General features: G+C 49.4%; 1 protein-coding gene across 3 annotated transcripts in view; it reads right to left on the bottom strand.

Annotated features, from left to right (window-relative positions):
* The window catches only part of CCDC134 (coiled-coil domain containing 134), a 30,462-nt gene that overhangs the window by 6,767 nt on the left and 8,970 nt on the right, over positions 1-14,725 (bottom strand). For all 3 annotated transcript variants that reach the window (XM_019018464.4, XM_063705017.1, XM_063705016.1), the window contains 2 exons: positions 12,004-12,185; positions 11,627-11,698 (listed from right to left, as the gene is read on the bottom strand). In XM_019018464.4, coding sequence (XP_018874009.2) covers positions 11,627-11,698; positions 12,004-12,185 — 254 coding nt within the window. The remainder of the gene's footprint in view (positions 1-11,626; positions 11,699-12,003; positions 12,186-14,725) is intronic.

Here is a 14,725-nt window from a genome sequence, read left to right as displayed (position 1 = left end):
ACAACACACAGACTCCTCCAGGGTGAGGGAGTAGAGTGGCTGAGACCACCACAGACCCGGGAGCCCCACACCTGCTGCACCCTTCAGGAGAAGAGGAGGGAGGTCAGCCAGAGTCACAGATGACAGGGCAAGTTGGGGGGGTGGAGGATGAGGACTTCATTGGCGGTAGGGGGTGGCGGGGGGCATTCTTCAACTGCAACCCAGGCCCTTGGCTGTCCTCCCTCCTCTCTCCAGACTGTCTCGTCTAACTCATAGCTTCTGTTGGCCTGTGTGGTTAGTTACCCCTCAAACTTGCATCTCCATTTCCAAATGCCTGTCTGAGACCTCCTTTAGGATGTCCCAAATGCACCCTAGACTCAGTATGGTTCCCTCTCCCCAGAGTCCCTGTTCTGATGAGCAGCAGGGCAGAAACCGAGGAGCCCCACCTGCACCCGGCATTCCCTCTCCCTCCTCGGGTCCATCACCAAGGCCTGGCTACTTTCAAGCTCTAAATCTCTCTCAAACCCATCCACTTCTCTGTCTCTACTATTGCTGCCCCCATCACCACCCCCATCTCTCTGCTGGATGACTCTAGGGGCCTCCCAAGGGCTTTCCACATCCCCTTTGGTCCCTCTCAAGTCATTCTCCTCACTGCAGTTGGATCTTTTCTTTTCTTTTTTTTAGACAGAGGTCTTGCTCTGTCGCTCAGGCTGGAGTGCAGTGGTGCAATCTTGGCTCACTGCAACCTCCACCTCCCGGGTTCAACCGATTCTCCTGCCTCAGCCTCCCAAGTAGCTGGGATTACAAGCGCCCACCACCACACCTGGTTAATTTTTGTATTTTTAGTAGAGCCAGGGTTGCGCTATGTTGGCCAGGCTAGTCTCAAACCTTGACTTCACGTGATCCATCTGCCTCAGCCTCCCAAAGTGTTGGGATTACAGGCATGAGCCACTGTGCCGGATGGATCTTTTCAAAATGTAAATCTGTTCATGTCACATTCCAGCTTCCATGGCTCTCCATGACTCTCAAGACAAAGTTCCACATGGTGTATCTGCAGGTCCACCCCGCCCGCCTCTCTGTTCCTACCTCATATCTCCTACCTTTATGTTCTTGGATTCCCTGTACCCTCTCACTTCCAGGCCTTTGCATGTGCTGTGGCTGAGGCCCAGAACGCTCTTTCCAACACCCACCCCTCTGCCACATTAGCTCGGGCTCAGCTGACTCACTGCCCTCCAGACCTGCCCTGACTCCCTGAGGGGCTGCTCCTGGTGGTGTGCTCCCTTCAACTTTGTGCTGATTCCTTCTTTCTTGTGCCCATCGCCCTCCCAGACAGGACATTCCATGAGGGTAGGAGGATAGTGTCCTCTGCCACAAGGCCTCAGCACAGAGTCTTCCTGGCTTTTCAAGAGCATTCAATATGTGTTTTTTCAATGAATGAGCAAGCCACGTTAGAATAGGAAATACAATAGTACAGCAGGTCCTCGAATAATGTAGTTTAGTTCAAGGTCGTGTCATTATAATGTGGATGAGAAAAAAAACAATCGATTCCTGGCCAGGGCCACTGTCTGTGTGGAGTCCGCACATTCTCCCCGTGTTCTGGTGGGTTTTCTCTGGGTACTCCAATTTCTTCCCACATCCCAAAGATGTGCATGTTGGGTTCACTGGTATGTGTACACTGTCTCAGTCTGACTGTGGAGGCATGTGTGAGTGTGCCCTGTGATGGGAGGGCGTCCTGTCCAGGGTTGGTTCCTCCCTTATGCTCTGAGTTGCTGGGAGAGGCTGGACCCTGAACGGGACTAAATGGATAAATAATTATTTTACTTGTTTTGATGAATCTTTCTTAAATGTATGTATAGTTCATATTTATTTCAATGTTTCATATTGAGTGTTTTGGTTTTTATTTTGAAGACTGGAGTTGGGCGCCGTGGCTCATGCCTATAATCCCAGCATTTTGGGAAGCTGAGGTGGGCAGATCACTTGAGGTCAGGAGTTCAAGACCAGCCTGGTCAACATAGCGAAACCTTGTCTCTACTGAAAAATACAAAAATTAGTCAGGTGTGGTGATGGGCGCCTGTATTCCCGGCTACTTTGGAGGCTGAGACAGGAGAATCACCTGAACCCAGGAGGCGGGGGTTGCAGTGAGCTGAGATTGTACCACTGCACTCCAGTCTGGGCGACAGAGCGAGACTTTGTCTCAAAAAAAAAAAAAAAAAAAAAAAAAATTCTGGTAATGGTTTTTTGACCAGAAATATGCTGTAGTAACTTAACTCTTATTTATATCTATTAGCCTATGGTAAATTGGTTTGTAATACATAGATTCACTTAAAGTCACAGTTTCCAAGAACCTATGGATGATGTTAGGTGAAGATTTACTATGCCTACAACTCAGGTAGCTGTGCTGTAAAACACACCCTTTTATTTGTTCCTAGGGCAATTGTGACAAATGTTTGAGCTGATCAAAGTAGATACTAAAAACAAACAAATGGCTCCACCTTGTGGAATAATCTGCCTACAAGGTTAGATTGAGTCATGACTTTGGAAGATGGGGGGATTCACAGAAGTGTAGCCCAGAGAAGGTAAGTGAGTCACACAGCATGTGGTAGGCCCAACTAGGACTAGCCTTGCAGGCTGCACACTTCCCTGCCTAGTACTTCCCTACCACACTCTGCTCCTATCTCTGTGAGTGAATCCTGATCCACTTAAGACGGGGAGCTGGGAGACCCCTTAGGCCACAGAGACCCCATTCCTCTCTGACTCTGGCTGGGCAAGGGCAAGTCAAGAGATCTTAGCCCCTTCAGCCTCAGCAGGCTCAGCCTAACCTAGCTGGGTCAGAAGAGAAACACACCCATCCTTTCCCTGTTCCCTTCCCCACCTAGGCCTGGCAGTGCCTAGTCATCTTTTGAGTCTATCTTTAGATGTCTCCCCAGGAATCTTCCCTGGCCACCCCTGATTGTACCTGACCAGCCTGGGTCAGGTCAGCAGGCTGATGGCCAACACAGCACTGTGGTTAAGAGCATGGTTCAAGAGGCAGACCACATGTATTTGAACCTTCACTCCATCACTTACTGGCTGTGAGACCTCAGGTTGATTACCTCCCTGTGCCTCCGCTGTCTTCACTGTTAGGTTAGTCATCAATTTATTTCCTCTCTATTCCAAATTCACTCTTCATTGCCTGCTCTGCGAAAATGCGTCTGGCTCCAGGATAGAGCCCCAAACTCCTAAGCTTGTTGTTCAAAGGCCCGGACCCCATGCTACGTCTCCAGCCTTATCTCCTCCTGTCTTCAAGCTACCCTGCTCTGCCTGTCCCTGACAACAACCACATCCTCCATAGCCTCAAGCATGCCACTCTGGCCACCGCCTTCTACCTTCTCTAACTCCTTAGCCCTACTATAACCACGAGCAGGCCCTCCGTGCTGCCGGCAATCCAGCCTCATTCCCTGGTCCGCTCATCCTCCTGCTCTCCTGCACATACCTTCTCCTCAAGCCTCCGTGCTCCCCTCACTCCCAGACCATGACCTTGCTTTCTATCTCACAGAGAGGATGAAAGTAGCAGGAGACAACCCCCACAGCTCCACCACCACACCCACCAACCCATTTGCTTCTGTGCCCACATGCTCTGCCCACCCTCCTGTTCAAGGTTAAGGACCTGCTCTTCTGTACAAGGCCAAGCCTTCCCCCAGCACTACAACTCACCCCTCCTCACCTCCTCCAGATGAGGCTCCAGCAACCTGGCCCCTGGCCTCATCACTTCCTCCCTCTCTAATGGATCAGTCCCATCCACATAGTGCAAGCCTGCTGTGGTCTCTCCCAAGGGACTAACATTTGAAACCACATTGTCCTCCAGCTATTCTCCCATTAAGGACAAAAAACCAAACACCGCATGTTCTCACTCATAGATGGGAATTGAACAATGAGAACACATGGACACAGGAAGGGGAACATCACACTCTGGGGACTGGTGGGGGGAGGGGGGAGGGATAGCATTAGGAGATATACCTAATACTAAATGACAAGTTAATGGGTGCAGCACACCAGCATGGCACATGTATACATATGTAACTAACCTGCACATTGTGCACATGTACCCTAAAACTTAAAGTATAATAATAATAAAAAAAAAAAAAAGAAAGGAAAACTCTTTGAAAGGGCTGTCTACACTTGCCACATCCACTTCCTTTCCTCTCATTCTCTGGAAATCCAATCTTTTGTTCCCAGGACCCCCTCAAAGCAGCTTTTATCAAGACCACCAGCGGCCTCAACATTACTCAGTCCAGCAGTCGATTCTCAGTCCTCGCCTTCCTTACCTCCCAGCAGCGTCTGACACACCGATCGCTCCCTCCCTACTTCTAACGCTTTCCTCATGTGGCCTCTGGGAAACTCTTGGGTCGGCCACCATCATGCTGACTGCTCCTTCTGCGGGTTCTTGCTGCTTCCTCCTCAGTCCTTCAATCTCTATCTCCAGCCCCATCCCAGGCCTCAGTCCTCAGACTGCTTCTCTACCTGCCCGATGCCCCAGATGACTGTGTCCTGTCTCACGGCTTTTGGTGCCTTCTACATAGGCATGGCTCTCACATTTATAAGTTCAGCTTCTCCTTCCTCCCTGAAGTCTCGAGTCAAATATCCAGCTACCTCCTTGACATCTTTACTCCGATGTTCACCAGGTGCAGAAAAAAACTCTTACTACCCTCCCTCTCCAAGCATTTGAAAAAATGACAGTCCCATTCTTCCAGACACTCAGGCCAAAAGTCTTCTAGTCATGCTTAACGCTCCTCTCTCTCTCACCACATATGCTTCCTCAGCAAATCCCACTGGCTCTACTTCCAAAAGAGAAGCAGAACCTGACCATTTCTCAGCAGCTCCACTGTCATCGTCTGGTTCAAGCCACTATCAACTGCCACACAGATGAGCACAGCAGCCTCCACACCTGTGTCCCTGCTTCTGGTCCCCGACCATGCTCCACACAGCAGCCAGATGACCTCTTTAAAGTGGTAAGTCTGCGCCTGTAATCCTAGCTATTCAGGAGGCTGAGGCAGGAGAATCGCTTGAATCTGGGAGGCGGAGGTTGTGGTGAGCCAAGATCGCACCATTGCACTCCAGCCTGGGCAACAAGAGCAAAACTCCGTCTTAAAAATATATATATAAATAACGGCTGGGAGCAGTGGCTCACGCCTGTAATCCCAGCACTTTGGGAGGCCGAGGTGGGCGGATCACGAGGTCAGAAGATTGAGACGATCCTGGCTAATATGGTGAAACCCCGTCTGTATTAAAAATACAAAAAAATTAGCCGGGCGTGGTGGCGGGTGCCTGTAGTCCCAGCTACTGAGGATGCTGAGGCAGGAGAATGGCGTGAACCTGGGAGGCAGAGCTTGCAGTGAGCCAAGATCGTGCCACTGCACTCCAGCCTGCGTGGACAGAGCGAGACTCCGTCTCAAAAAAAAAAAAAAAAAAAAAATATATATATATATATATATATATAGATATAGATATATATATATAGATATATAGATAAAGTGGTAAGTCACAGCCTGCTCTCCAGGTCCCTCAGGGTAGGTGCCAAAGCCCTTGTGAAGACCTCTGAGGGTCTCAGGATCAGGCCTACAACTCTGACCCCATCTCCTGACACTCCCCAGCCCCCAAATATGCTTCCAACTCACAGCCTTTGCACTTGCTGCTCCTTCAGCCTGGAATGTTCTTCCTTGGGATACACAGATGACTCCTCATCTCCTTCAGATAATTCAGTAAGACAGTACCCAGGCCATGTGAAATAGCAACTGCACCCCCACCTTACCCCGGGCATTCCTTAACCACATTCCCCTGCCTTTTTTCTCCACAGCCCTTGTCACCACCTACCACATTATATATTTTTAAATTGACTGCCTGTCTTCCCCAACTAGAATGCCACTCCCAGGAGAGCAGGGCTAGCCTGCTTCCCCAAGGGGCAGGATGCAATAGATACTCACTTGATGCTGAATGAATGAATGTGGGATGCATCTGAGCCTTTGCATAAGTTCGTCCCTCTGCCTGGAAGGCCCTGCCTCAGCTGGTCCACCCAGCAAATAACTCATCCCACCTCCCTGCCAAGGCTGGATCAGGCTCGCCTCAGAGAATTATGCTTCTTACCAGTATAACAGTTACACCGGATTAGAACTATTTCCCTGCTGCCTTCCCCATCAGACTGTGAGCATCTGAGGAGCTGGGACAGGGCCAGCCCCCTGGACAAGGACAGTGGCTGGCACACAGCCTGATACGAGTTGACTCTAGTGATGGGTACATAAGAAGTAGGAGAACTCAGAACTCTCACCAGCATGGAGGGAGTGTGTGAGGGGAGCCGAGCAAATCCGGGGCTCCTGCGAGAGACAAGTCCACGCGGGATATCAAAAAGTGAGGAAAATCTCAGAACTGTCCCCATCCAGCATGTAAGGAAAGTATGTTGCTGCTGTGGTTATGTCCAAGTAGATGTTATGATAAAGCTGGACTCAACTTATCCTGGCACCCATTCTCTCTGTGGCCTATGCTGTCACCCTCCTCCTGCGTTTAAGTGAGGCATCTATGACCTGCATAGCAAGAAGAACTGGCATCACAGCAATAAAGCATCTCCATGGGTAACCCCTTGCTGGGAAAGGCAATCTGCCATGGCCTTGAGTGTCCACACATGTTTTCTTGCTGCATAAACCAAGAACGGAAGGCCGTGGCTGTTCTTGATCTGGGCCATTTATCAGGGTAATGATTGCAGCATGCAACCTTGGGGTATGCGTCATTTCAGCTGGGCATGCAGGGGTGGCAGCTACCCCACTGAGGAAACAGCATCCCCGACTCTGCCACATAAAGCAAAGCCACTGGCTCAACAGGACCCTCGATTCACAGGTTCACCCAAGTACTCAGGCCTAGCCCACTGTAATTCAGCTAATATAAAAGCTAATAGTGTTGTACAGAAAAGAGTTAACACAGCCGGCCTGACTCCTATCCTTTGAAAGACCTGCTTCCAAGGTTAGCCCTTAGCAGACATCTGGGAACTTGCATTTCAGGAGGGTCCCCACCACCTTAACTGCTAACTGTGGTTCGATGTGCCTAAACTGTTTGTGCAAACAATATGGTTTCTGCTGAATACATACTTTGCTCCGGGGAGTTTGCCATTTTGATATGTTAGGCAAAAAGTACCCACATGACTCCCAGTAAAAACCCAGGCACTAGGTCCCTCATTAAGTTTCCTGATAGAAAACATTTTAAACATGTTGTTACAACTAATTGCGGGAGGAATGAAGCACATCCTGTTTGACTCTACTTGGAGGGGACTCTGGAAGCTGAGCCTATTTCCCCTGGACTTTGCCTGATGCACCTTTTCCCTTTGCTGATTTTGCTTTGTATCTTTTCTCTGTAGTAAATCATGGCCATGAATATGACCATATGCTGAGTCCTGTGAATCCTCCTATTGAACCATCAAGCCTAGGAGTGGTTCTGGGAACCTGACACAGGTGTCCATGGGCAGCAACAGTCAGCCAGCCCCAGTAACAATGCTGGCTGATTAACTGCCATAAAGGCCAGTCAGACAATGGCCTGAATTAAAAGCTGTCACCCTTGCTTGGATGACACTCCTTCCTAACAGCCATGCATGTTATATTCTTACTGACTATTGTCAGTGTCCTGGTCATCTGGAGATTACAAACTGGCAGATCAAAGATACCTACCCCCCTCTTTATATTTATTTATTTATTTATTTATTTGAGACAGAGTCTTGCTCTGTTGCCCAGGCTGGAGTGCAGTGGTGCGATCTCAGCTCACTGCAACCTCTGCCTCCCGGGTTCAAGCGATTCTCCTGCCTCAGCCTCCTGAGTAGCTGGGACTACAGGCATGCGTCACCTCGCCCGGCTAATTTTTGTATTTTTAGTAGAGACAGGGTTTCACCATGTTGGCCAGGATGGTCTCAAATTTCTGACCTCAGGCAATCCGCCTGCCTCGGTCCCTAAGTGCTGGGATTACAGGTGTGAGCCACCATGCCTGGCGATACCTACCCCTCACCCCTCTTTAGGGCCACAAACTATGGAAACAAATTGTGGTGACAAACTAGACAGCCTGGCTCACTCGTTTAGATGCCCATCATAAAGCTCAATCTCTGAAAAGACCAAATGGAGTCAAACTGCTGATCAAGCCTACTTCATCCAGATCACTGTCACTGCCACCTAAACATATCATTCTACTTGGCGTGGTAACATACCCACTACCAAGGAGTAGCACAAAACAGAGGACTGTATATTTCTGGTTCAACTACCTGAGTCTCTGGTTGGAATGGTACAGCCTGAGATTGTTAGGATTGTGACCACTTGGCTGAGTATCCTGCTTGCTGATTTCCCTGCAGTGGCCCATGTGGGTAAAGAGAAGAGATATAACAGGTCTCTATACATCTGTAAAAATGCCCTGGTCCCATTCATACCTGACATTTCTGAATGAAAGATCTAGGTGATAGTAGGCAACAACTGGAGAAAAAGTGAAACTATAGATGCTGGCATAGGACATATGCTTTTTTTTTTTTTTTTTTTTTTTTTTTGGTGAGACAGTCTCACTCTGTCGCCAGGCTGGAGTGCAGTGGTGCGATCTTGGCTCACTGCAATCTCCGCCTCCTGGGTTCAAGCGATTCTCCTGCCTCAGCCTCCTGAGTCGCCGGGACTCCAGGCATGCGCCACCACACCCGGCGAATTTTTGTATTTTTAGTAGAGACGGGGTTTCACCATGTTGGCCAGGATAGTGTTGATTTCCTGACCTCATGATCCGCCCACCTCGGTCTCCCAAGGACACATGGATTTTATAGCAATAATCCTGCCACCTGGGGAGGATATACCTTAGATCCCAGAAAGTGCAGGGAACAATTAATGCTCTCTTTATCCCTTAGATCCATCACTGCCACCTGGCAAAACAATCCTAGGGTCTGCCCAAGCCCAGTGGCAGCTGCAGCTGTCAATATGGCCAACTGCTGGGTGTCTCATTTCCGTCCACGTGATAGGAAAACTCACATGGGACACGTCAGTACTGAGCTATTCTGCTGTGTCTAATGCCATCAAAGGTCGTTCTCAACAGTGACCTTGTGCAGACACATCAGCCAGCACAATTTTGTTTCAACCTGACAGATACAAATTCATCTGCTTTTCCTGACGTCTGAGTAGCCTTGGATTATACCATGTAGGCAACTGAGGCTGAAGCTCCACAGTGACACTGCCCTCAGGCTCAACTAAACATTGTTCTGGTGACTCAAATCAAGTGTAACATGTGGGAGAGAATGGGTCATGGAATGTCTCCTTATGGGGGCATGAGGGTTGCTTGGGTCCATCTATTGCCCCCTGTAATTATTGGCAAGAACATCAAAGATTGGCAGGTCAATCTAAACTGTCTTATGTGGGTGGTCGTGGATAACAGATTGGTCTTAGACAATATCCTGATTATCCAAAATGAGACTTACTGGTCCTCCAGGACCTTCACAGCTGGTTGAGTCCAGGACCCTGTTCAATATTGCAGGTTAGGGGCCAGACACAGTGACTCACACCTATAATCCCAACACTTTGGGAGGCTGAGACAGGAAGATGGCTTGAGCCCAGGAGTTTGAGATCACCCTAGGCAGCACAGCAAGAACCTGTCTCTGAAAAAATAATAAATTAATTAGCCAGGAATGGTGTTGCACAGGCCTGTCGTCCCAGCTACTCAGGAGGCTGAGGTGGGGGGTCTGTTTGAGCCCAGGAGTTCAAGGTTACAGTAAGCTAGGTGGATGACAGAGCTTGGGTGACAGAGCGAGACCCTGTCTATAAAAAAAAATAATAATAATAATGTAGGTTGGCCTTACCCTGCTATTCAGAATATAGTTGATAGTAATCTTAATTAAATGAAGTATGAGACTAATTGACAGATTTGGTCCTAGCCTCTATCAGTCAGATCAATCAGACTGAATAGCACATTCGTGTGAAAATTTGAGTTAGGCCGGGTGCGGTGGCTCATGCTTGTAATCCAAGCACTTTGGGAGGCTGAGGCGGGTGGATCACACAGTCAGGAGATCAAGACCATCCTGGCTAACACGGTGAAACCCCGTTTCTACTAAAAATACAAAAAATTAGCCAGGTGTGGTGGCGGGCACCTGTAGTCCCAGCTACTGGGGAGGCTGAGGCAGGAGAATGGCGTGAACCCAGGAGGCAGAGCTTGCAGTGAGCCGAGATCGCGCCACTGTACTCCAGCCTGGGCGACAGAGCGAGACTACATCCCAAAAAAAAAAAAAAGAAAAGAAAAGAAAAGAAAATTTGAGTTAAACCAAGCCATGAAGGGCTTGGGCTTGGGGCAGACTGTTGGGGCGGCAATCCATCATGGCCCTGAGCATCCCCGCATATTCTTGCAGGGCACACCAAAGATACAAAGCCCTAACCACTCTTTACCTGGGCCATGTCTTAGGATTGTGTTTGCAGAGAGCAACCTCGAAGGGTGTGGTGATGTCTCCTCCCAAAGAGCACGTTTGCTGCGGTTCACTATAAAAATCATGAATTTCTCCAGCTTGGCAGTTCTCAGCTGTGATGCACACCCCCTGCATGCACAGCGCCCACCTGGCCCCCTCTGTGTCACCCCCGTGGGAGTTAGGGAACAAGGTGAACCAACACAACCAGGCCAACAGTCTAGCTAGTGCCTTTGCTGTAATACAGTCCAATGTCTCTGACCTATCAGTGTCCATGAAACAGTAGCAGGCTAGCTTGTTGGCCTGGAGGCAGAATTAAATCCTAGACCCTTGAGACACCCAACACCCTTCCCCACACCAGGGTTTGACAAGTCCAGTCCTCCAGCCACCACAGCCCTTCCTTCCTGCCCCTCCTAGCCCTGTCACTTCCAATCCCTTCCTCCATCTATCGTATCTGTCCCTTTTTTTTTTTTTTTTTTTTTGATACGGAGTTTCACTGATGTTGCCCAGGCTGGAGTGCAATGGCACAATCTCAGCTCACTGCAACCTCCACCTTCCGGGTTCAAGCGATTCTCCTGCCTCAGCCTCCTGAATAGCTAGGATTACAGGCATGCACCACCACGCCTGGCCAGTTTTTTGTATTTTTAGTAGAGACAGAGTTTCACCATATTGGCCAGGCTAGTCTCGAACTCCTGACCTCAGGTGATCCACCTGCCTCGGCCTCCCAAAGTGCTGGAATTACAGATGTGAGCCACCGTGCCCGGCCTGTCCTCATCTTTTATCCCAAACTTCGTCTCCAGCTCTCAACGCCCACCTCAGCCCCCTGGAACCCCTGGAATGAGAGCATGTACAGGAGTGCGGGATGGAAGCCCAGTTGGTGCTCAGAGGTTCAAAGGCAGGGAAGAGCATGGCCTGATCTCCCTGGCTGCCCTGATATCCACCTGAAGTGGGATGCCTATTTTGTGCTGGGATGGGTTTGTTCATAGCCTCCTAACTACCCCCCATAACTGGAGTTCACACGCTGTGAACAGACAGGGAGCCTGAGGCTAAGAGGGGAGCAATGACTTGCCCACAGGCTCCAATGAATCAGTGATGGCTTCTGGACCCAGGCCCAGGCTGCCTGGCCCCAAGTCCAAAGCCACCCAAGGTCCCCAGCCCCTGCAGGCCTCGGCGTCCTATGGCCCAGCAGAGGCAAAGCAGACACAGGCATAGGCCCTGGCAGCTCACCTCTGTGCGGTCGATTTTAAATGGGTTCTGGAAATCGGAGTCTTTCTCACTGATCCCCAGCTCCTGGGCCATCTGCAGATGAAGAAACACTCGTCATCATCTGCCTTCTCCTGAGTCCTGCTCACCAGAGAGTCATTCCTTCCATGCTGGGACCCAGACTCCTGACTTGGGCAGATGTGGGCCACATGATGATCCCATGGGAACTGGGTCAGCACAGAATCCCTTGAAATGGGGCCTCTGTGGCCCAAGATACCCTGAAGCTCCACAAAGAAAATGTAACCAAGCACTGACGTTCAGGCCCAACTGAAGGCAGATGTGAGGATCCTGGTCCACCACCCGACAGAGGGCTCCCGGGCCACCTCCACCCCAGTCCTTACCAGGCTGAGGATGGGCGAGTGGGGCCCCTGGTTGAAGACGCCTGTCTGGTTGCAGAAACTGATACCCCAGCGGATGAGGAGGTTCCAGTTGGAGTTGTGGTCAAAGTAATAGTGCACAATCCTTGGGAAGCGCAGCACCACATCGCCGAAGAAGGCCGTGTTCTCCACCACGTGGGAGAAAGCTGGCGAGAGGACCCTGATGAGTGGCCAGGGCAGATGCTCTCCTGGCTGCCTCACTGGCCCCTGGAATCCTCTAGAGAACAGAGACAACCACCAAACCCACCAAGCAAGGAAGGAACAGTGCCTACTGACCACAGGCTGCCAATCACATGTACAGTGCGAACTAGGGCCTTACATCCACCAGCTCACTGAGTCCTCATAACCACTTTTAGAGGGAGATGTGGCTGCTGTTCCCATTTTACAGATGGGAAACTGAGGCTCAGCAGCTAGTGAGTAGCAAATCTGGGCTGCAAACCCAGGTCCGTCAGCCCAAAGGCACATCTTGCTGCTTAGAAGACACATTTGCTGGGGGGACCAGAGAAGTGAGTGTTGTTCTGCACACAGGTGCTGATGTATCACATGAGGCTTTACTGGGCTTGACGCCCCCACCAACATGTTATCCAAATGTCCAGTGCTGGCCCTGGTGTTAACACAACTAGAGTGTCTTTGAAACCTCAGGTCTCTTAGGATGGCCACAGAACAGGCCAGCATTTTTCTTTTTTAATATTCTTTCCATTTTATTTCATTTTAAGTGCTTAAGTTCTTATTTTGAATGAACGAATGAATATATTTAATTAATTAATTAATTACTTTAGAGGTGAGGTCTCACTTTGTTGCCCAGGCTGATCTCAAACTCCTGGCCTCAAGTGATCCTCCTACCTTGGCCTTCTAAAGCTCTGGGATTATAGGCATGAGCCACTGCACTCGGCCTGAAATTATCTTGGACTTACATAACACAACATAAAATTCATTCACTTGGCTTCCTCTAATGTTACCATCCTTTTTTTTTTTTTTTTTTTGAGACGGAGTCTTGCTTTCTTGTCCAGGCTGGAGTGCAGTGGCATGATTTTGGCTCACTGCAACCTCCGCCTCGCGGGTTCAAGTGATTCTCCTGCCTCAGCCTCCTGAGTAGCTGGGATTACAGGTGCATGCCACCACACCCGGCTACTTTTTTATATTTTTGGTAGAGATGGGGTTTCACCATGTTTGGCCAGGCTGGTCTCAAACTCGAACTCAAGTAATCCGCCTGCCTCGGCTTCCCAAAGTGCTGGGATTACAGGAGTAAGCCACCTGCTTGGCCTAGTGTTGTCATCTTATATAACCAACATACAACTATCTAAACCAGGAAATTAACAGCAATACAATACTACCAACTAACCTAACAGACTTAATTTGAATTTTCTGTTTTCCTACTAATGTGCTTCTACTGGTCAACAGGTCAATTTAGACTGAGCTTTGTTAGTGTGCTGTAGGAAAACAGCCTGCTGCAAGACAAGCATGGCGCCATCTTGAAGCCATAATGGCTGAGGTTTGACCCCTGCACACCAAGGTATTCTGCAGCAAGGTCTTTAAACAATGCCGGTGGCATAGATAACCCCTCAAAGAGATGATTATTTAACTTCCCCAGTGGTCACAAGTTTCACACGAAAGCCTGAGATGTCACCAGCTGCATGTTTTAACCTAAAAGCTTGCTGTATAAACAATACTTTTGGCCAGGTGTGGTAACTCACCCCTGTAATCCCAGCACTTTGGGAGTCCATGGCTGGTAGATCACTTGACATCAAAAGTTCGAGACCAGCCCGGCCAACATGGCAAAACCCCATCTCTACTAAAAATACAAAAATTAGCCGGGCCTGGGGGCACACGTCTCTAATTCCAGCTACTCGGGAGGCTGAGGCACAAGAATCACTTGAACCTGGGAGGCAGAGGTTGCAGTGAACTGAGATTGTGTCACTGCACTCCAGCCTGGGTGATGGAGTAAGACTCTGTCTCAAAAGAAAAAAAAAAAAAAAGAATAGTTTCTGTACAAGCATTGTCATCTGCAAAACAACAAGTAAAGAATACTTTCTGGAGGTTGGGTGTAGAGACCACCATCTCATTTCTGCCTGAGACATGGCTTCTGTTCAGAAGTCCCTAATAAATGTTTCTTTCTGAGAAACTGGCGCTCTCAGCTCCCTTGGCCTTGGAGGGTAGGTTTGCACAGACCTGCTCACCAAGGAACATGTGTCCATCATGGTAGCAAGTCCCCCAGATCCAGGTTAGCCAAAAGTGTAACTGTGTAAACAGGTCTAAGCAGTCCCTATTGGAGCCAGCCTGTCAGAAAGGGCCCAGGCAGCCCTCACCAGCACTAAGAGGCCACGCAGAAAGATAAGTAGACTCCAAAGGGTGGGTCTGAGACATGTCAGGCAGGGACCCCGGGGCTTCAGAATAATCTTGAATCTCAAAGAACTCAGGAAGTCAGCCTGATTCAGAGGGAAGAGCCAAGGCAAATCACTTGTCCTCTTTCATATAGAAAGTAGAGAGAACAGTGTCTTCCCCCAGAGTTATGGTGGAGATTTGAGTTCATGGTTGTGAAGTATCCACTATTTAATATATAAGAGCTGTCCGCATCCTCTCAGTGTAATCTAAGAAATGCTATTGAGGCCGGGTGCAGTGGCTCACGCCTGTAATCCCAGCGCTTTGGGAGGCTGAGGTGGGCGGATCATGAGGTCAAGAGATCGAG

The sequence above is a fragment of the Gorilla gorilla genome, chromosome 23 (genome assembly GCF_029281585.2).
Source record: "Gorilla gorilla gorilla isolate KB3781 chromosome 23, NHGRI_mGorGor1-v2.1_pri, whole genome shotgun sequence".
In the NCBI taxonomy this organism is placed as follows: Eukaryota; Metazoa; Chordata; class Mammalia; order Primates; family Hominidae; genus Gorilla; species Gorilla gorilla.
This window is presented reverse-complemented; position numbering and strand designations above follow the sequence as displayed.